The sequence below is a fragment of the Hylobates moloch genome, unplaced genomic scaffold, assembly GCF_009828535.3.
Source record: "Hylobates moloch isolate HMO894 unplaced genomic scaffold, HMol_V3 SCAFFOLD_9, whole genome shotgun sequence".
Lineage (NCBI taxonomy): Eukaryota > Metazoa > Chordata > Mammalia > Primates > Hylobatidae > Hylobates > Hylobates moloch.
In genome coordinates this window covers 25,756,925-25,778,451 of record NW_026652284.1, presented here as the reverse complement: position 1 = coordinate 25,778,451, position 21,527 = coordinate 25,756,925, and the positions used below count along the sequence as shown (strand labels likewise).

The following is a 21,527-nucleotide window of genomic DNA, read 5'->3' as shown; positions in this document are numbered from 1 at the left end:
GCAATCTCTGCCTCCCCAGTTCAAGAGATTCTCCCGCCTCAGCCTCCCGAGTAGCTGGGATTACAGGTGTGTACCACCACGCCCGGCTAATTTTTGTATTTGCAGTTGAGATGGGGTTTCACCATGTTGGCCAGGCTGGTCTCGAACTCCTGACTTCAGATGATCCACCTGCCTCGGCCTCCCAAAGTGCTGGGATTACAGGCATGAGCCACTGTGTCCAGCCTTTAGTTTAAATTCTTTAGATCAGGGGCTAGTAAACTTTTCTGTAAAGGGCCAGATAGTGAATATTTTAGACTTTGAGGGCCGTTATGGTCTTTGTCACAACTACTCAGCCATTGCAGGACAAAGGTAGCCATGGACAATACATAAATGAATAAGTGTAGCTGTGTTCCAATAAAACTTTATTTACAAAAACAGGCAGTGACGCCTGATTTGACCCACAGGCTCTAGTTTGTTAATGACTAGATTGTTACTGTCAAGGCTGAGTGTGGTGGCTCACACCTATAATCCCAGCACTTTGGGAGGCTGAGGCAGGTGGATCACTTGAGGTCAGGAGTTTGAGACCAGCCTGGCCAAAATGGCGAAACTCCATCTCCATTAAAAGTACAAAAATTAGCCAGGCATGATGGCACATGCCTGTAGTCCCAGCTACTCGAGAGGCTGAGACCGGAGAATCACTTGAACCTTTGAGGCAGAGGTTGCAGTGAGCTGAGATCGCACCACTGCACTCCAGCCTGGGTAACAGAGCAAGACTCCATTTCAAAAATAAATAAATGGGCCAGGCGTGGTAGCTCATGCCTGTAATCCCAGCACTTTGGGAGGCTGAGGCAGGTGGATCACAAAGCAAGAGATCGAGACTACCCTAGCTAACATTGTGAAACCCCATCTCTACTAAAAATACAAAAAATTAGCCAGGTGTGGTGGCACATGCCTATAGTCCCAGCTACTTGGGAGGCTGAGGCAGGAGAATCACTTGAACCCAGGAGGCAGAGGTTGCAGTGAGCCGAGATCACGCCACTGCACTCCAGCCTGAGTGACACAGCAAGACTCCATCTCAAAAAAAGAAAAGAAAAAGATACATGCACACACGTTTATAGCACCACAATTCATAATCTCAAAAATATGGAACCAGCCTAAATGCCCAGCACTAGTTAGTGGATAAAAAAAAATGTGGTATGGGCCAGCTGCAGTGGCTCACCCCTGTAATCCTAGCACTTTGGGAGGCTGAGGCGGGTGGATCACAAGGTCAGGAGTTCAAGACCAGCCTGGCCAAGATGGTGAAACCTCATCTCTACTAAAAATACAAAAATTTGCCGGGCATGGTGGTGGGTGCCTGTCATCCTAGCTACTCAGGAGGCTGAGGCAGAGAATTGTTTGAACCCAGTAGGTGGAGGTTGCAGTGAGCCAAGATTGCGCCTTTGCACTCCAGCCTGGGCGACAGGGCAAGACTCCTTCTTGAAAAAAAAAAAAAAGAAAGAAAGAAAAAGAAAGAAAGAAAGAAAGAAAGAAAGAAACAAAGAAACAAAGAAAGAAAGAAAATGTGATATGTATACACTATGGAATACTACTCAGCCATAAAAAGGAATGAAATAATGGCATTTACAGCAACCTGGATGGAGTTGGGGACCATTATTCTAAGTGAAGTAACTCAGGAATGGAAAATCAAATATTGAATATTCTCATTTATAAGTGGGAGCTAAGCTAAGAGGCTGCAAAGGCATAAGAATGATATAATGGACTTGAGGTACTTATGGGGAAGAGTAGGAGAGGCGAGGGATAAAAACCTATACATTGGGTACAGTGTACACTACTCAGGTGATAGGTGTACCAAAATCTCAGAAATCACCACAAAAGAACTTATCTTTGTAACCAAAAACCACCTGTTTCCCAAAAATGATTGAAATAAAAAAAGAAAAACGTTTTCCTTTTCTGCCACATGTCTAGGCTACAAATTTTCCAAACACTTATGCTCCATTTCCATTTAAATATAAGTTCCAACTTTAAGTCATTCCTTTGCTCCTGCATCTGAACATAGGCTATTTGAAGCAGTCAGGCCACATATTGAATATTTTGCTGCTTAGGAATTTCTTCCGCCAGATACCCTAAGTCATCACTATGAAGTTCAAACTTCTACGGATACCTAGGGCATGAATTAAATCCAGCCAACCTCTTTGCTAAGGCATAACATGAGTGACCTTTGGTCCAGTTCCCAATACATTTCTCATTTCCATCTGAGACCTCAGCAGCCTGGACCTCACTGTCCATATCACTATCAACATTTTGGTCACAACCATTTAACCAGCTTCTGTGAAGTTCCAAAGTTTCCCTCATCTTCCTATCTTCTTCTGACCTCTCCAAAGTCTTCCAACCTCTGCGCATTACCCAGTTTCAAATCTGCTTCCACATTTTCAGGTACCTTGATGGCAATACCCCATTCCTTGGTACCAATTTTCTGTATTAGGCCATTATTGCCTTGCTATAAAGAAATACCTGGCCAGGGCTGGGCATGGTGGCTCACACCTGTAATCCCAGCACTTTGTGAGGCTGAGGTGGGTGGATCACGAGGTCAGGAGATAAGACCATCCTGGCCAACATGGTGAAACCCCATCTCTACTAAAAATACAAAAATTAGCTGGGCCTGGTGGCACATGCCTGTAATTCCAGCTATTCGAGAGGCTGAGGCAGGAGAATCGGTTGAACCAGGGAGTCGGAGGTTGCAGTGAGCCAAGATAGTGCTAATGCACTCCATCCTGGCAACAGAGTGAGACTCCATCTTAAAAAAAAGAAAAAAGAAAAAAAAGAAATACCTGGCCGGGCGCGGTGGCTCACGCCTATAATCCCAGCACTTTGGGAGGCCAAGGTGGGTGGATCACGAGGTCAGGAGATCAAAACCATCCTGGCCAACATGGTGAAACCTCGTCTCTACTAAAAATACAAAAATTAGCTGGGCATGGTGGCGCGCACCTGTAGTCCCAGCTACTCAGGAGGCTGAGGCAGGAGAATTGCTTGAACCCGGGAGGCGAAGGTGGCAGTGAGCAGAGATCGCACCACTACACTCCAGCCTGGCAACAGAGAGAGAGTATCTGAGGTTGAGTAATTTGTAAGAAAAGAGGTTTAGCTGGGCTTGGTGGCTCTTGCCTCTAATCCCAGCACTTTATGAGGCTGAGGCAGGTGGATCACTTGAGCTCAGGAGTTCGAGACCAGCCTGGGCAACATGGCAGAATGCCATCTCTACAAACAATACAAAAATTAGCCAGGTGTGGTGGCATAGACCAATAGGAGATCTAGTTTGTTTTCATAGATTCCAGTTCATCTTCATGGTGGTGTGCACCTGTAGACCCAGCTACCTGGGAGACTGAGGCAGGAGAATTGCTTGAACAGGGGAAGCAGAGGTTGCAGTGAGCTGAGATCGAGCCACTGCACTCCAGACTGGGTAACAGAGCGAGACTCTATCTCAAGATAAAATAAAATAAAATAAAACAAAACAAAATAAAATCAGTGGAAAAGAAAAAAAAAACAAGCCTGAGCATGGTGGCTCATGCCTGTAATTCCAGAATTTTGGGAGGCTGAGGGGGGAGGATCGCTTGAGGCCAGGAGGTTGAGACCAGCCTGGGCGACCAAGTGAGACTCTATCTCTACAAAAAGTTAAAAATTAGCCAGGTGTGGTGGTGTGTGCCTGTATTCCCAGCTATTTAGGAGGCTGAGATGCAAGGATCCTTTGAACCCAGGAATTCAAGGTTGCAGTGACCTATGATTGTGCAGTGACTCCAGCCTGGGTGACAGAGCAAGACCTTTTCTCAAACAACAACAAAAGCAAAAACAGTAAGATTTTTAAAAACCAGAAAGTAGGAGAGAAAGATGTAAAAGATATCACCGGGCACGGTGGCTCATGTCTGACCCCAATACTGCGGGAGGCTGAGGCAGGAGGATCACTTGAGGCCAGGACTTTGAGAATAGCCTGGGTTAGCCGGGCGTGGTGGCGCGCACCTGTAATCCCAGCTACTCGGGAGGCTGAGGCAGAATTGCTTAAACTTGGGAGGCGGAGGTTGGCAGTGAGCTGAGATCACGCCACTGCACTCCAGCCTGAGCAAAAGAGCAAGACTCTGTCTCAAAAAAAAAAAAAAAAAAAGAGAGAGAGAATAGCCTGGGCAATATGGTAAGACCTGATCTCTACAAAAAATGATTTTTAAAAAATTAGCCAGGCACTGTGGCACACATCTGTAGTCCTAGCTACTCGGGAGGCTGAGGTGGGAGGACTGTTTGAGCCCGGGAGTTTGAGGTTGCTGTGAGCTGCAAATGCACCACCGCACTCCAGCTCGGGTGACAGAGTGGGATATACTGTCTCAGAAAAAAAAAAAAAAAGCATAAAGATGTAGTTATCTTACGAAAGGTTAAAAAAAAAGTGTCTGAGAGACTCCAGTAGAACAAAAGAAAAAAGAGAGAAAAAAAGAATTATTCAAAATTATTTTTTTAAAAAGTAAATTTTGTCCTAAAGTCAAATGACTGGTTATTTAAGAAAGAAAAAATATAAAACAAACAAAAGGTCTGAGTAGGTTGTGGAAGGTCAGAGTAAGTCATAAAAGGTTTATAAAGGATACATTTATAAAAGAAATTTTATGTGTGATCAAGTTGAATATACTTAAAAGAGGATTATTTGTAGGTCTTTCTAAAGATTGTGCTTTAAGCCAGGTCCAGCGGCTCACCCCTCTAATCCTAGCACTTTAGGAGGCTAAGGCAAGAGAATTGCTTGAGCCTGGGAGTTTGAGACTAACCTGGGCAACATAGTGAGACCAGGTCTCTACAAAAAATAAAAAAAATTACGTAGGCATGATGGCATGCGCCTGTAGTCCTAGCCACTTGGGAGGGTGAGGAGGGAGGATCACTTGAGCCCAGAATTTAAGGATGCAGTGAGCTACAATATTGCCACTGCACTCTAGCCTGGGCAACGGTGTGAGACCCTGTTTCCAAAAAAATTAAAATTTAAAATTAAAACATTAAAAAAGAATAAGCTTTAATATTAAAAACATAATTATACAAAACTAAAATTTTGGTCCCATATGATAGAACATTAAGTTTTTCTTGAAGTATTCATCTGCTTTCAGTAAAATTGCAAAAGGGTTTGACTTTTAATTTTAAAATCTGTTTCTGTAAATTTTCAACCATCTTCCAAACTACAGCTTTTTGTTTTGTTTTGTTTTGTTTTGTTTTGTTTTGTTTTTACAGATTCCATTTAATTTTCCTAGTTTCCAGTTAGAAATAGTGTCTTCTTCGTTTAGAGTGATTATTTCATTTCTCAAGGTAGAGTTTTCCTCTTGAAGCTTCTCAGGTACATCTCTTGGAATTTCACCTTTTGCTGTTGATATAGTTCAGATTTTTGTCCTTGCCCAAATCTCATGTTGAATTGTAATCCCCAGTGCTGGAGGTGGGGCCTAGTGGAAGGGATTTGGATCATGGGGGTGGATCCCTCATGCCTTGATGCTGGCTTCATGATAGTGAGTTCTCACGAGATCCGGTCATTTAAAAGTGTGTGTACCTCTGCTTGGCTCTCTCTTTTGCTCCTGCTTTGAATGTGTGATCTGCCTGCTCCCACTTCACTTTCTGCTATGAGTAAAAACTCTCTGAGGCCTTCCCAGAAGCAGATGCTTCTGTGCTTCCTGTATAGCCTGTAGAACCGGGAGCCAATTAAACCTCTTTTTTTGTCTGTTTGTTTGTTTGTTTGTTTGAGACAGGGTCTCGCTCTGTCACCCAGCAGGCTGGAGTGCAATGGTGTGATCTCAGCTCACTGCAGCCTCGACCTCCTGGGTTCAGTGGTCCTCCTGCCTCAGCCTCCTGAATAGCTGGAACTACAGGTGCCCGCCACCATGCCTGGCTAATTTTTTTGTATTTTTAGTAGAGACAGGGTTTCACCACGTTGGCTAGGCTGGTTTTGAACTCCTGACCTTGAGTTGGTCTCGAACTCCTGACCTAAGGTGATCTGCCCACCTCGGCCTCCCAAAGTGCTGGGATTACAGGTGTGAGCCACCGTGCCTGGCCGTTTTTTTTTAATTTATTTACTTTTTGAAACAACCTTAAATAATCTCGTATTTAGACAAAATTATTTATTTATTTATTTATTTATTTATTTATTTTTGAGACAGAGTCTCGCTCTGCTGCCCAGGCTGGAGTGCAGTGGCATGACCTTGGCTGGCTGTAACTTCTACCTCCTTAGCAATTCTCCTGCCTCAGCCTCCCGAGTAGCTGGGATTACAGGCACCCGCCACCATACCCAGCTAATTTTTTTGTATGTTTAGTAGAGACGGGGTTTCACCAAGTGATCAAAATTATTTTTTGAATAAAGAACACATTTTTATGTCTTTTAAATAATTTTTTATCAAGAACACTTTTTTTCTTTCTTCTTTTCTTTTTTCTTTCTTTTTTTTTTTTTTTTTGAGACAGTTTCACCCTTATTGCCCAGGCTGGAGTGCAATGGCGCGATCTCAGCTCACCGCAACTTCTGCCTCCCAGGTTCAAGTGATTCTCTTGCCTCAGCCTCCCAAGTAGCTGGGATTACAGGCTCCCACCACCATGGCTGGCTAATTTTTGTATTTTTAGTAGAGACGGGGTTTCGTCATGTTGGCCAGGCTGGTCTAGAACTCTTGACCTCAAGTGATCCACCTGCCTCAGCCTCCCTAAGTGCTGAGATTACAGGCCTGAGCCACCATGCCTGACTTTCAAGAGCACATTTTACTTGTATGGTACAAGTATGGTACAAGTATGGTGGTAAGGATGGGGGTTAGAAATGAGTCCAACAACTTGGGCTCCCTCTCATCAAAACTGATCTGGCAATTGCCAAAATATAGCCAATCTACCAGCAGCAGGTAGCAATATAGCCAAATTGCTCAATGAGAATAGCCAGCCATCTGGTGGCAGGTCAATTATTTCAGACCCCTTCCATTTGGGAGAAGGCAATGATTCATGCTTACTGGAATTTCTATGTTCTCCAAATACAGGTTGCATTTCTGACCCATAGCGCTTCAAGCATCACCATCCAAAGGCTTTAAAGAATGCTCAGTTCATTACCTAGGGCCAGGGGACCCATCTTGAAACTCAAGATGTATCATGATGGCCACATGAACACAGGCTTCACTGGTCTTACCATATGCCCATGACCCAGAAGCAGCCAGCCTGAGAGAACAATGGAACAAAGTGACTTAATTTCCAAAGTTCTGGGGGTTTATAAACAGCATATGTTGTCACATGACTACTGTGGCATTGGAAAAAGATGATGTAAATAGAGCACTTTGCACAGACCCTGGCATGCAGCAAGTGCTCAATAAATGGTAGGTGTTGTTTATTAATTGGACTGAATGGTGAAAGGCCTCTGTGCCCCAGGGGGGGCTGGTGATCAGGCTTCACTAAGCCCAGTATGGCCGTGGCTGTCATCATAGTGTGACATGCTTTGAATACCCTTAGCGGCTCCAAAAGTCCTCAGCTTGAAGTGTATTTTTCTGCCAGCAGGCAGCACACAAATGGTCCCACTGGGCGGAGCTGGGAGAGAGGGGAAAATGAAACTCTGCAGAGTGCAGGGCTGGGAGAGAGGGGAAAATGAAACTCTGCAGAGTGCAGGGCTGGGAGAGAGGGGAAAATGAAACTGCAGAGTGCAGAAATAGAAACTCCGACAGGGATTGGCTGCCTAGGGTGAGACGTGGGAGGATCTGAAAGTGATGATAAAAAGCCAGCCTTCAGCCGGAGAACCGTTTACTCGCCGCTGTGCCCATCTATCAGCAGGCTCCGGGCTGAAGATCGCTTCTCTTCTCTCCTCCAAGGTAAACTCAGGAGCTATGAAGTGTGGGCATCAAGCTGCCACCCTCTGCCAGGCTGCCTGCCTGCCTATAAATCTCATGTTCTGAGAGCCAGGAGGCCCCTTCTCCAGGGAGGCAGCACCCCTGGGTCCCTTTTAGTGCCCTGGGCTGGGACTTGTCTAAGAGGATGGGTTGGAGATTTTTAGGGAGATGGGATACAAAACCCCGAGAGGCATGAGACCCAGCTTGCAGATGCAATGTCAGCGATCTGTGGCCTTAACCCTGTCACCTCTTGGAGCCTTAATTACTTCCTCTGTAAAAGGAAGGTGAAGTTGCCTTACCTGCTCAAAGGACTGGATGATTTTAGAAGCCCTTTCATTATAGGATCCAACGTGACAGTGAGTTCATCTTTAAGGATAGATGAAACCATCTGGAGTGGTTGTTAAAAATGTGGGCTTGGTGGCCGGGCGTGGTGGCTCACGCCTGTAATCCCAGCACTTTGGGAGGCCAAGACAGGCGGATCACGCGGTCAGGAGATCGAGACCATCCTGGCTAACACAGTGAAACCCTGTCTCTACTAAAAATACGAAAAAAAATTAGCCGGACTTGGTGGTGGGCACCTGTAGTCCCAGCTACTCGGGCGGCTGAGGCAGAAGAATGGCGTGAACCTGGGAGGCGGAGCTTGCAGTGAGACGAGATTGCACCACTGCATTCCAGCCTGGGCGACAGAGCAAGACTCCGTCTCAAAAAAAAAAAAAAAAAATGCGGGCTTGGGTATTAGCCAATTGTGGGTTTAAACCCTGACTTTGCCACGACCTGGGTAGGCAGCCTTGGGAATATTACTTAACCTCTCTGAGCTTCAGTTTCCTTATCTATAACGTGGTTGATAACAATGGTACCTACTTCATGGTGTTGTTATAGGTACAAGTGGACTGCATGCCATAAAGTGCTAAGTACTCAATATACGAGAGGAGTTTCTTGTTTTTCTTTTTAACTTAGGGAAATAGCATTGAGCTGACAAAGATCACATTAGAGGTGAGTCTGAGGGCATATGAATTTTCCAGTTTTGTGGTATAAAGGAAAGAGCATAGGTTCTGAATTCTGACAGTCTTGAATGTGTACCCATGTTGTACAGTTTGCAGTGTGACCTTTATCCCTTGTGATATTGTAAAATATATTTTTTCATCCCCCAGTTCATGGCATACAACTCCTAAAATCCTTGGAATCTTCAAAGTGATATCTTTTGAGTGATAACTATCTAATCAATATCTTTTGAGTGATAAGTATCTAATCAATATCTTTTGAGTGATAACTATCTAATAAGTTGACTGATGGCTGGCATTTCCTCTGGGGAGGGGAGAGGGGCTGAAGGTTAAGCTGATTACCAATGGGCGATGATTTAATCAGCCGTGCCTATGTAATGAAGCCTCCACAAAAGCACAAAAGGACAGGGTTTGACGAGCTTCCAGATAGCCGAATACAAGCAGGTCCCCAGTGGCTGGTGCTTCTGGAGAGGAATGGAAACTCCATGCCCTTTCTCCCATACCTTGCCCTATGCACCTCTTCATCTGGAGCATTTGTAATATCCATAAGGAACCAGTAAATGTGGCTGGGTGTGGTGGCTGACACCTGTAATCTCAGCACTTTGGGAGGCTGAGGCAGGCAGATTGCTTGAGCTCAGGAGTTCCAGATCAGCCTGGGCAACATGGTGAAACCCCATCTCAAAAAAAAAAAAAATTAGCTGGGCGTGGTGGTGCATACCTGTAGTCCCATCTACTCTGGAGGCTGAGGTGGGAGGATCACTTGAGCCTGGGAGGTGAAGGTCACAGTGAGCTGAGATAGGGCCACTGCACTCCAGCCTGAGCAATAGAGTGAGACCCTGTCTCAAAACAACAACAACAAAATCAATTTTTTTTTTAAAGAAAGAAACCAGTAAATGTAAGTAAAGTGTTTCCCTGAGTCCTGTGAGCTGCTCTAGCAAATTAATAAAACTGCAGGAGGGAATTGTGGGAACCCCAATTTATAGTCAGTCAGAAGCACAGGTAAAACAACCTTAGGGCTTTCGATTGGCAGTCTGGGGAACTGAACCCTCAACATGTGGGATGGGCCACTATCTACCCATAGTGGCGTCAGAATTGAATTTGGGGACCCTCAGCTGGTGTTCACCAGAGGACTGATTGCTTGCTTGCTGGTGGGGAGAAACCCCCGCACTTCTGCTGTCAGAAGCCTCTTGTACGGTGAGGGAAACTGAGTTTCTTTTTCCACACACCTTCCTGTGCTTTCTTTCTGAAAAAAAATTAAGTTGATGTGAGGCCAATGTTTGGTGCCTGTAGATATTCAATGCATTGTAAGAATGAGTTTATCTTAAAAAAATTTTTTTAAAGCAAATTCTATGCGTCAGGCACTGTTCAAAGTGCCGGGGATACAGCGTGGAACAGTTACTAAATTAACAAGTACCCTCTGAAATAGGCTCTATTAATACCCCAATTTTAGAAATAAATAAACTGAAGCCCAAAGAAGCAAGTACCCTAGTATCCTGCCCAAGGTCACTCGGGTACAAGGCCAAGGACAACCACAGTCATGATACTGACATCTGCGGAGCTTACCACGTGCCAAACACCGTGCGAATCCGCACACCCACCGGTTGGGGCAGGGACATCTCTGCCACTGATGCGGAGAGGAAACGGATTCCCGAGGCTCCTGAGAGGAATTCCATTCACCGCACCTCGCTGTTTTTTACTGATTCAGTCGGAACTGGAAGGGAAAACAGCGGAGCTGATGAGCTCCAAGAATGCTCCGGGGACCATCTCCCTCTCGCCCGTTCGCAGGTCTAGTGACGGAGCCCGCGCGCGGCGCCACCATGCGGCAGAAGGCGGTATCGCTTTTCTTGTGCTACCTGCTGCTCTTCACATGCAGCGGGGTGGAGGCAGGTGAGAATGCGGGTAAGGATGCAGGTAAGGGGACAGGTAAAGGTGCAGGTAAGGATGCAAGTAAGGGTGCAGGTAAAGATGCGGGTAAGGATGCAGGTAAAGATGCGGGTAAGGATGCAGGTAAGGATGCGGGTAAGGATGCAGGTAAAGATGCGGGTAAGGATGCAGGTAAAGATGCGGGTAAGGATGCTGGTAAGGGAACAGATAAGGGTGCAGGTAAGGGAACAGATAAGGGTGCAGGTAAGGGGACAAGTAAAGAGGCATATAAGGGTGCTGGGGGATGGGAGGAGTGTGGGATAAAGGAGAGAGTTTCAGGGTCCCGGGTGTAGAGACTCTGGCGTGCTTCTGTAGAGACCCTGGCGTCCATTCCAATGGACAGCGCAGGGTTGGTGTCGCCAGAGTCCCAGACTCAAATCCCACTACTCTGTTCATTCCTCCATCCTACCGAAATTTACTCGATGCTAGTTCTGTGCCAGGCTAGGCGCCTAGGGGAAAGTCCCTTCCCCTCTGTGAGGCTCTCTGAGTAGGAGAGTGGTGGCCCCCGCCTCCGGGAGTGGTCCTGAGCATCAGACACAGAGTAGGGGACCCCTGTGTCCCACCCCAACACCCCCACTACGCTTTGTCTGCTCTCCTGCAGGCAAGAAAAAGTGCTCGGAGAGCTCAGACAGCGGCTCCGGGTTCTGGAAGGCCCTGACCTTCATGGCCGTCGGAGGAGGTGGGTCTGGAGGGCGAGGATCTCGGGCAGGTGGGGCGGGCCTCTGTCGCGGGCGCTCCCTCACCCTCTCCTGTTCCTCCAGGACTCGCAGTCGCCGGGCTGCCCGCGCTGGGCTTCACCGGCGCAGGCATCGCGGCCAACTCAGTGGCTGCCTCGCTGATGAGCTGGTCTGCGATTGTGAATGGGGGCGGCGTGCCCGCAGGGGGGCTAGTGGCCACGCTGCAGAGCCTCGGTGAGTGCGGGGCCTGGGCCCCCAGTGGGACGTTCTTTACTATTATTTTCATCATACATATGGGGAAACTGAGGCACTCAGGAATTAAGTAATTTACTCAAGTAATTAAGTAGTTTACCAGGAATTAAGTGATTATTTATTTATTTATTTTGAGACAGAGTCTGGCTGTGTCACCCAGGCAGGCTGAAGTGCAGTGGTGTGATCTCGGCTCACTGCAACCTCTGCCTCCCCGGTTCAAGCGATTTTCCTGCCACAGCCTCCCAAGTAGCTGGGATTACAGGCACACGCCACCATGCCCGGCTAATTTTTGTATTTTTAGTAGAGATAGGGTTTCACCATGTTGGCCAGGCTGGCCTCAAACTCCTGACCTCAGCTGATCCGCCCGCCTTGGCATCCCAAAGTGCTAGGATTACAGGCGTGAGTCACCGCGTCCGGCCAGGAATTAAGTAACTGACTCAAGTCTCCCTGCTAGTTTAGACCAGAGCCTAGATTCTGACCCAGTCAGTATGATGCCAGAAGCCCCATTCTCGGCCTCAAAGGCTGGGTGCCTCACTGATGCTTTGGCCAAATCACAACAAGCCTCAATTCCCTCAGCGATGCGTGGGGTGATCATCCTCAGTTTAACATTTTTGAATCTGCTCAATCTCAGAGACCACAGTAGCAAAGAAATGTAGTAGAGTAACTCAAATCAATCTTACACCAAACTGGTCTTGACTTGCACTTTTTGAACACCACGGAGGGAACAGATACAGAGCTCACAGTGACTCTTCTATCGATTGATCAATCTATTGATCTATTTATTATAAGGGTCAAAACAAGGTGTCACACTGCCAGGTTGGAATGCAGTGCATGATCACAGCTCACAGCAGCCTCGAACTCCCAGGTTCAAGCTATCCTCCAGCCTCAGACTCCCAAGTAGCTGGGACTACAGGCACATACCGCCACACACCGGCTATTTTTTTTTTTTTTTTAATAGGGACGGGGTCTCATTGTATTGCCCAGGATGGTCTTGAATTCCTGCGCTCAAGCAATCCTCCCACTTTGGCCTCCCAAAGTGTTGAGACTGCAAGCATGAGCCACTGTGCCGGCCCAGAGTGACTCATAAAAAATGGCCTCACTTCCCTCTCTCTCCTCTCTCCCCACCCGCCTCCCCCCACCACCTCTTTCTCTCGCTCTGAGGCCTCCAAAATCCTGGAGAAAACCTGCCCCTGACAAACTTCCCTCTCTGCCTTTCTGAACCTCGCATCTTCTCTTCTCTCAATTCTGAATGGCAAAAGCCCAAAGCACCAGCCCAAAAGAAGAGAGCACTGCTCAGAGGGGGCCACACCCCTGCAATGGGAGGGGAAGAGTGTGGGCGAGCCCAGGGACACCTCTGGGCTATAAGCTAGTTGTCCTCTCACATGCCACAGAGCTGTGACAAGATGAAACGATCCCTGGCTTGTGAACCCCCCACACCCACACAGGGCACCACGAAGGGGGCTGTTAGCATGACTAATAACATGGCGTTTCCATGGCAGACATCAAGTGAAGGAGCCATTATTTTTGCCTCTTTCATCACTGAAACACATCTCTGATTTGGGATGTCAAGGCGAGGTAAAAATGGGACTCACTTTGTAGTAGTGCCATCCCCTCTCAAGGCCTCTGTTTCTCCATCTAGAAATGAGGGGTTGGACTCAACCAATGGTTTCCAGACATTTGGATTCCCAGGCCGGGCACTTGGGCCCCAGTGACTCATCTGTGTTTGCTTTACAGGGGCTGGCGGCAGCAGCGTCGTCATGGGTAATATTGGTGCCCTGCTGGGCTATGCCACCCACAAGTATCTCGATAGTGAGGAGGATGAGGAGTAGCCAGCAGCTCCCAGAACCTCGTCTTCCTTCTTGGCCTAACTCTTCCAGTTAGGATCTAGAACTCGGTCTTTTTTTTTTTTTCTTTTGAGATGGGTTCTCACTATGTTGTCCAGGCTAGAGTGCAGTGGCTAGTCACAGATGCAAACATAGTGCACTGCAGCCGCCAACTCCTAGCCTCAAGTGATCCTCCGGTCTCAGCCTCCCAAGTAGGATTACAAGAATGCACCGACCACGCCCAGAATCCAGAACTTTGTCTATCACTCTCCCCAACAACCTAGATGTGAAAACAGAATAAACTTCACCCAGAAAACCCTTTGTCCTGCTGTCAATCATGTTTGCAGTGAGAAGCCCAAAACGATCTGGCTCTGGCCTGCGCCGTCCACACACCCCCATTCCTGTTTTCCCCTCACGTCAACCACAGCTCCTGGAACACAACCAGTTGATTTTGTTTCTGGGCCTTAGCACATGTTGGTCTCTCTACCTGGAATGCCTTCAGAAGCTCATCTGCCTGAAAAACTCCCTTCCATCCTTCCAGACTCAGTTCAGACATCCCCCGCTCTGGACTCCTGCCTAGCAGGACCTTCTGTGTAAATGGACAGGCTCGATTCCACAGGGTGCTTGGGGAGGCAGAACTCAGTTTGTTCTCACTGAGAGAAGCTTCCAGGCACTTCTCTGATTAGGCAGAGATGGAGAGGCCAGGTCTCCATTCTCTCAAGAAGCGCTAGTGATCACCCTCAGATGGAGAATAAAGGCCAGCCCTTTGCTCTGGGGAAAGGCCGTAACAGCAGCTTTTCGAGGGCTCGGCAAGGCCCCCTTTCCTCATAGGACTCTGGGGATAGGGAGAACAGTTTGCATATGGAATTCACAGCCCTTCTGAATAGGAAAGAAAAGACAATCCAAGCACACAGGAAGCATTCCGTAAATGTCACTTATGATTGATGAAGGACTTGCATAAAACAAAGAGGAAACAGCCAAGTGACAACCAGGAATTAGCTCATCTGACTTTGGAGTCAGGGTTTACTCTCTGGGGCTCACAGACCATATTCTTCCTTTCTTCCAAAGTTGGCACCAAATTAGGGTCTCCGCCCTTAGAAGAAGCCCCACTTATTCCCTTGGACAACATCAAGGCCAGAGAGATGGACAGCTCTGCCCCAGGATTTTAGATCTGAGGCCTCAGCAGTCCTCAGGCTGAATGACACTGGAAATGACCAGTTCTTTATGGGAGACTCCACCTTCCCCAGGATCCCTTGGGACCCGCCTGTGCAGGATAACTCCTTGCCTTCATTCTGTAAGTGATGGCAGGGGCAAAGGACACCACAGCGGATGAGACCCAGTTCCTGCCTACTTGAGGCTCATGATGCACAAATGAGGATCCCACCTTTTCCTTCCCTGTCACCACCTCCCCACCCCCATCTCCTTTCACCCACCCTCACCCTTGCCAGGGACCACAATCCTTGCCAGGGACTACAATCATCCTATCTGCAAAGCCTGTGGCAGAAGGGTGAACACACACCAGAATTCACCATCGCAAGTCGAGAGATGCTCAATACATTTTTAATTAATTAATTATTTTTCTTGAGACGGAGTCTCACTCTGTTGCGCAGGCTGGAGTGCAGTGGCGTGATCTTGGCTCACTGCAGCCTCTGCCTCCCAGGTTCAAGCGATTCTCCTGCCTCAGCCTCCCAAGTAGCTGGGATTACAGGCACCTGGCCCCACCCCCAGCTAATTTTTGTAGTTTTAGTACAGAAGGGGTTTCGCCACGTTGGCCAAGTTAGTTTTGAACTCCTGACCTCAGGTGATCCGCCTAAGGATCACTCTCAAAGTGCTGGGATTACAGGCGTGAGCCACTGCACCTGGCCTCAATGCACTTTTAGATGCCTCCCAGGCAGCAGCCTTCAGAGAGACACGTGGCTGTGTCCCCGCCCAGCTCCAGGGCTGAGTCACCTCAGACAAGTTAAGTACTCTCTTGGGGTCCCAGCTTCCTTGTTTTTGTTGTTGTTGTTTGAGATGAAGAATCTTGCTCTGTTGCCCAGGCTGTAGTGCAGTGGTGAGATCTCAGCTCACTGCAACCTCCACCTCCTGGGTTCAAGCAATTCTTGTACCTCAGCCTCTCAAGTAGCTGGGATTATAGGCGTGTGCCACCACGCCTGGCTAATTTTTGTATTTTTAGTAGAGACGAGGTTTCACCATGTTGGCTAGGCTGGTCTCAAACTCCTGACCTCAAGTGATCCGCCTAACTCGACCTCCAAAAGTGCAGGGATTACAGGCGTGAGCCACTGCACTCGCCCTGCTTCTTTGTTTTCAAAACTAGGGGTGGGGGTGTTACATATCGTGGTCTCCAGGACTTCCTCCTCTAAAACATCTGCTGAGCCTGAAGCACATGCTTCTGAGTCCCCTCAGCCCTGTCAGATCCTGGCTTTCTGAGGATGAATTTTATTTTTGGAAGCAGCCAAAAGCCTCTCTGTAGTGCCAACTTTGGTGACTAAAGTGGGTGACGGTGCAGGGCAATACCATGTTTGGTCACAAATGAGGGTAACTAGAAACTAGCAGGGCTTGGCTCTACTAAAAATACAAAAATTAGCCGGGTGTGGTGGCGGGCGCCTGTAGTCCCAGTTACTAGGGAGGCTGAGGCAGGAGAATCGCTTGAACCCAGGAGGTGGAGGTTGCAGTGAGCCAAGATCACCCCACTGCACTCCAGCCTGGGCGACAGAGTAAGACTCCGTCTCAAAAAAAAAAAAAAAAAGAGTCCAAAAATAGATCTCATCTCTGACTGCCAACGTAGAGGTTCTCTGTCCTCATCACTTTTCTCTGGACCTGTTTGCCAGATTGTAAAATGGGGAAGGGAAGGAGTTGGACTCTCGTCCAGACCTAGAATGTCTTTCTCAAGTGCTCAAGTTAGGACTGTCTTGCTCTTAAATAAAATACTTTAGGGATTTCCTTGTTCTTTAAGGTCCTTCCAGGTCCCCCATACCCTTGAATCACCACTCTCCCGGCGGCGGCTCTCACAATTTCATGGTGCTGTGTGCTGATCTGACCACCAGGTGGCAGTACAGTCCTATCTTGGAATCCATCAGCCCTCATCAGCCTTGAGCAGCTCCACAATTACCTACAGCCCTCTCTGGGACAGGCCCCACCAGGGTTAAATAGAGACGGAAATGAATAGACCTCGCCCCTGCTCAGCAGCAGGAGCTCCTGAAGCTCACAAGAGTGGTCCATCAGAGAATCCCTCCAGGGCCCAACTCCTCTCCCCTTCAAGTCCTCAGTCCTACCATTCGGGGATCGCCAAACTCCTGTAGTCACTCCGAGACCCAAGTCACGAGGATGAAAGTTAACGAGAGGAGCACGCCACATGCACTTCTTGGCTGGGGAGCAGAGGGGAATGCTGGGAACTGGGCATCACTAGATTCTGCCTGGAAAGGGGGGTCTGGGCCAGCCGAGGGTCTGGGGCAACAGTAGCTGGAGGCTGCTGAGGCAGGGGAGGCCTGTGGCTTCCTGTGAAGAACAGAGGAGCCACTTCCTTTAAGCAGATGGCTGGGGGAGGGGTGGAAGATGAGGGAGCATAGGCTTCCTGGCTTAGCGGGAGGAAAAGGGGTCCCAGGAAGGCCCCATGAAGAGGTCCAGAGCAGCCTTTTCTTTCCCTCCTTCTGGGTCTCCATGCAACAGAGAGCTGAGACAAAGTAAGGTCACACTTGTGAAGTTCTGTGCCGTGAAGCCACAGAAAGGATACTCAGGTTAGGGAACAGGCTCATCTGTAGAGGCCAGTAAAGAAATGGAGCGTTGGTTATTCCAAAAAGCAAGTCCAAGCACCTACCCCCAGTATCCAGGTCCCAGTCCCCAGCCTCAGAACCCAGCCCCAGAAATCCAGCCATTTCCCCGCTGCAAGCACCAGTTCCCAGAGAAACGTCCAGTGCCAAGTCAGAAGCTGGCAGAAGCCCAGTGGTTCATTATCTGTATGAACAAATGGCATGGCCCCACAGGAGAGATTTTTTTTTAATTTTTTTGAGACAGGGTCTTGCTCTGTCCCCCAGGCTGGAGTACAGTGGCGCAATCATGGCTCACTGCAGCCTTGACCTCCTGGGCTCGAGTGATCCTCCCACCTTAGCCTCCCAATTGGGACCACAGGCATGGACCACCACATCCACATCCAGCTAGTTTTTTTTTTTTTTTTTTTTTAGATGGAGTTTCGCTCCGTCACCCAGGCTGGAGGGCAATGGTGCAATGGCGTGATGTCGGCTCACTGCAACCTCCGCCTCCCGGGTTCAAGCGAGTCTCCCGCCTCAGCCTCCCGAGTAGCTGGGATTACTGGTGCGTGCCACCATGCCCGGCTAATTTTTGTATGTTTAGTAGCTACGGGGTTCCACCATGTTGGCCAGGCTGGTCTTGAACTCCTGACTTTAGGTGATCTGCCTGCCTTGGCCTGACCACAAATTCTTGATGAACCAGTAGAGCTTGCCTCCCAGCACCCACAGCTACCAGGGCACAGTGTGGTTTAACTGCTCCAGGTTCTGATCTGCAGAAGGGGTAGGGGTCTTCACTCAGCCATGATCACTATCCTTGGAACCCACCAAACTAAGCCCATTTCTCCTTCAGTCTTTCACACTTGGGCCAAAGGCACCTCCAGGCATGCCAGTGCCTAGGCCAGACACCTTCCCAAAGACTTTTCCCCCTAACTTTTCAGTGATGGCTCCTTCTGCACTCTTCGGTCTTCACTCAAATGTCACCTCCTCAGAGAAGCCCTCCCTGACCACCTACTTTAAAATTGCCTCCTTGTTTCTCTCTACCACAGTAATTGCCAACTTGTCTGCCCCTTGGAATCACCTGAGAGCTTAAAATTGTACTGATACCTATGTCTCTCTCACGGTGTGGGAACAGCTTGCTCTAGCATGTCACTCTTTTTCTGTATAAAGCCAGTAAAGACATAGAGCCTTGGTGACTCCAAGAAGTAGGCCCAGGTACCCAACCCCAAGTACCCAAGTCCAAGTCCTCAGCCTCAGAGCCCAGCTCCAAACACCCAGGTCCAAAGTTTTACATATATTAACTGTTTTCATCCTTACAATAATTCTCTCGGGTGTTCTTAGGATCCGCATTTTACAGATGAAGAGCTCAAGGTACAGGGAGGTTAAATAACTTCCCTAAGGCAAGCAGCTAGCAAGTGACAGGACAAGGATTTGAACCCAGAGAGTCTGCCTCTGTAGAACAGTGCCTGGCATCTAGAGGGGCTCGATAAATAATTGTCCAATGAATGAATGACTTCATCTTAACTCCCTCTGCCTCACCCACCCCCATATTCAATCCATCAACCCACCTGCCTAAGGATTGTATCTTTTAATTATTTATTGAGTCTGTTCACGTCCCACCCACGGTAGCCTCCCTCTCATCTAGCTTACTACCTTCCATGCTGGAGGGCACCTCCTAGGTGTCCCTGTGTCCACTCTTACTCCCGTGTCCACTCCTGTCTATTCTCCACACAGAGGTAGGCAGATTTTAAAACACTAAGTACCCAGTGACTGCCCACAGCACTTAGAAGAAAATTCTATTTGCTTACTATGGCCTCCAAGGTCTTAAATAATTCACTCCCCTAAACCTCCAAAGCCTCATCTCACTCAGTTTCCTTTCCCTTATTTTCCAGCCTGCTAGCCTCATTGCCTTTGCACAAGCTCTTCCCTCTGCTTGGAACACTTGTTGCTTCAGGAGTCTGCTCGATGTAACTTCTCCAGGGACCTAAGCCCCAATCCAAATTAGGCACCTGGTTATTGTAGCAGCCTGTATCTCGCCGTCTCAGAATTAATCACGACTGCAATAAAAACGATGGCATGAGCATTTGTTACCATCAGGCTTCCGCCCTAGATTATGAGCTCCCCGAGGACAAGCAGAGGGTTCATCTCTCTTTATAGCCAGAACCCAGCACAGCGCCTGGCACACAGGAAGCGCCCAATTACTTTGGCTCAGTGGATAGACATACATATAGACGGACGGATAAATGGCTGGAAGAGGATTGAACAAGTACATTTTAAAATGCCCTGGCTGCATTTCTTAGAGCAGTTACAATGCGCGCAATTCACATGGGAGTTATTTTCACCCTTCGAGGGCCCGCACTCACCGGTGCCCCGGTCGCCTTTCCCAGGCAAGGCCACTGGGCGGGGCATCCGGGGCCGTCTGAGTGACGTCACAGCGGGGCGCGCCCGGAGCCGGCCCTCACTTCCTGATTGGCAAGCGCGGTGGCCACACCCACCGCCGCAGCCGTCGGAGTAGAGATGGTGGCAGCGGTGGGCGCAGGGGGAGGCCCGGCGTTCGCGCTGACGGCGGTGGGGCGGCCGCGCCGGCTTCAGGGCGTCGGGGTCTCCCGGGGCACGTTCATGAAGCCGGCGAGGTGGAGACTGGGGGCCGAGCGGTTCGCGAGGCTCGCGCGGTTCCGGGGGGCAGTGGGACGGCGGACGGCTAGTGCGCTGCGGCTGGACCGCTCCCCGCGGCGGGCCGGGCACAGGGTGTGCCCGGGCCTCCGGGCGCTCGCTGCAGCGCGTCTATTTCGGGGCCTCTGACCTCAGCGAGGAAAGTCCCAGAAACACAGCCCCACCCTCTCCCTCACCCTCCTTGACACGCTTGCCTCTTCCCCACCACCCCAAACTCAGACCCAGAGACACTGCGGGAAACTAGGCGCCTGCAGACCTGGTTTCTTAGCCCTAACTCTGTGTGACCCAGAACAGGAGTCCATGCCTCCTGGACGTTAGTCCGCTTATCTGTAAAATGAAGCGACACCTGCGTTAGATGATGCGAGGTATGAAGTACCCTGCACTAGGGGTGCTGGTGCGAGGGGCTCCAGGGTTACTAGTTTCTTCCTGATCCTGCCGCTGATGTGCTCTGTGTCTTAGAGCAATTTCACTTAACCTCGGGGGCCAGCCTTCCCCCATCCTAGGATGAGTCAATTGTCTTTCTAGTCCCGGGGTCCTGGGGGCCAGGCCTTCTTGAATCATGGAGTCAGTGGCGAGCTAAGAGCAGGCACCGCCTCCTGGTGTCGGGGCTCCTGCCTTTCTGAGCCCTCACTCTCTTCTTTCCCCATGCTCCCCACCCCCCAGCTCAGAGCCCTCCAGCCTTGTCTCTTGACTTCTCTAAGGTTCCTCTGACAAGTGAGTTTTCTCATCCTCCCTGATGGCTCGAATGAGGTTGTGCCTAAGATGGCTGGGCTCCCCAGAGGCTCTTTGAAGTTTCAGTCTGCTGAGACCTTAAAGGGCATCCCAGGACAACCTTCCTGCATGTTCCTACCAAGGTTGCGTCACTCCCCTGCACAAAACCATTCAGAGGCTCCGTATGGCCTCAGGCCACTTGGCAAGACCCACAGGCCACAATACCAAGGTCTCTCTTCTCAGCCAAGCCCCCAGTCAGGCTATAGCCAGACACAACTTTCAGCTGTCTTTCCTCTCTCCCAGTGACACAAACCTCTGCTGGGATCACTTCTTCCCTGAGCCATCCCCTCACACCTTTTAGCTGGCTAACTCCTCATCCCTGACCATCATGGAAGAGGATGGATCCTAACCCCTAAGGTGGGTCTCAGTTCAGTTGAGGACTGGTGATTGACTGCTGACCTCACTCAGCGCAGCCACTCCCCTCCTTGCCTCCTTCCCTCTGCCCACGTTGAACTTTCAGCTGCCTGAAAATACATGTCTCTCTCGCCTCTGAGCCTTTGCACCTGTTTTTCTCTCAGACCTAAACACTCTTCCCTTCACTACTTAACTTGTGTTTGTCCTTCAAAAAAACAAACAAACAAACAAACAAAAAACCTCAGTTTAGGCCCAGGTGTGGTGGCTCACGCCTGTAATCCCAGCATTTTGGGAAGCCAAGGTGGGTGGATCACCTGAGCTCAGGAGTTCAAGACCAGCCTGGCCAACATGGCAAAACCCCATCTGTACTAAAAATACAAAAATTAGCTGGGCATGGTGGCATGCACCTGTAGTCCCAGCTACTCAGGAGGCTGAGGCAGGAGAATCTCTGGAACCCAGGAGGCAGAGGTTGCAGTGAGCTGAGATT

The 21,527-nt window shown here is 49.1% G+C and overlaps 2 protein-coding genes across 5 annotated transcripts in view; one reads left to right on the top strand and one right to left on the bottom strand.

Annotated features, from left to right (window-relative positions):
• FAM76A (family with sequence similarity 76 member A) overlaps window positions 1-10,535 on the bottom strand; it is a 63,917-nt gene extending 53,382 nt beyond the window's left edge. For both annotated transcript variants that reach the window (XM_058444026.1, XM_058444028.1), the window contains exon 1: window positions 10,423-10,535. In XM_058444026.1, the coding sequence (XP_058300009.1) occupies window positions 10,423-10,497 (75 nt within the window). In that variant the 5' untranslated portion in view covers window positions 10,498-10,535. The remainder of the gene's footprint in view (window positions 1-10,422) is intronic.
• Window positions 7,701-13,820, top strand: IFI6 (interferon alpha inducible protein 6). 3 transcript variants are annotated; one of them, XM_032759475.2, is made up of 5 exons: window positions 7,701-7,805; window positions 10,610-10,711; window positions 11,349-11,426; window positions 11,509-11,658; window positions 13,411-13,820. In XM_032759475.2, exons 2-5 carry the CDS (start codon window positions 10,642-10,644, stop codon window positions 13,503-13,505), a joined length of 393 nt encoding a protein of 130 aa, XP_032615366.1. In that variant the 5' UTR covers window positions 7,701-7,805; window positions 10,610-10,641; the 3' UTR covers window positions 13,506-13,820. The 3 variants fall into 3 exon arrangements, with proteins under 3 accessions (XP_032615366.1, XP_032615365.1, XP_032615364.1); XM_032759474.2 differs by having other exon boundaries at window positions 10,610-10,723; XM_032759473.2 differs by having other exon boundaries at window positions 10,610-10,735.
• The last annotated feature ends 7,707 nt before the right edge of the window (window positions 13,821-21,527 follow it).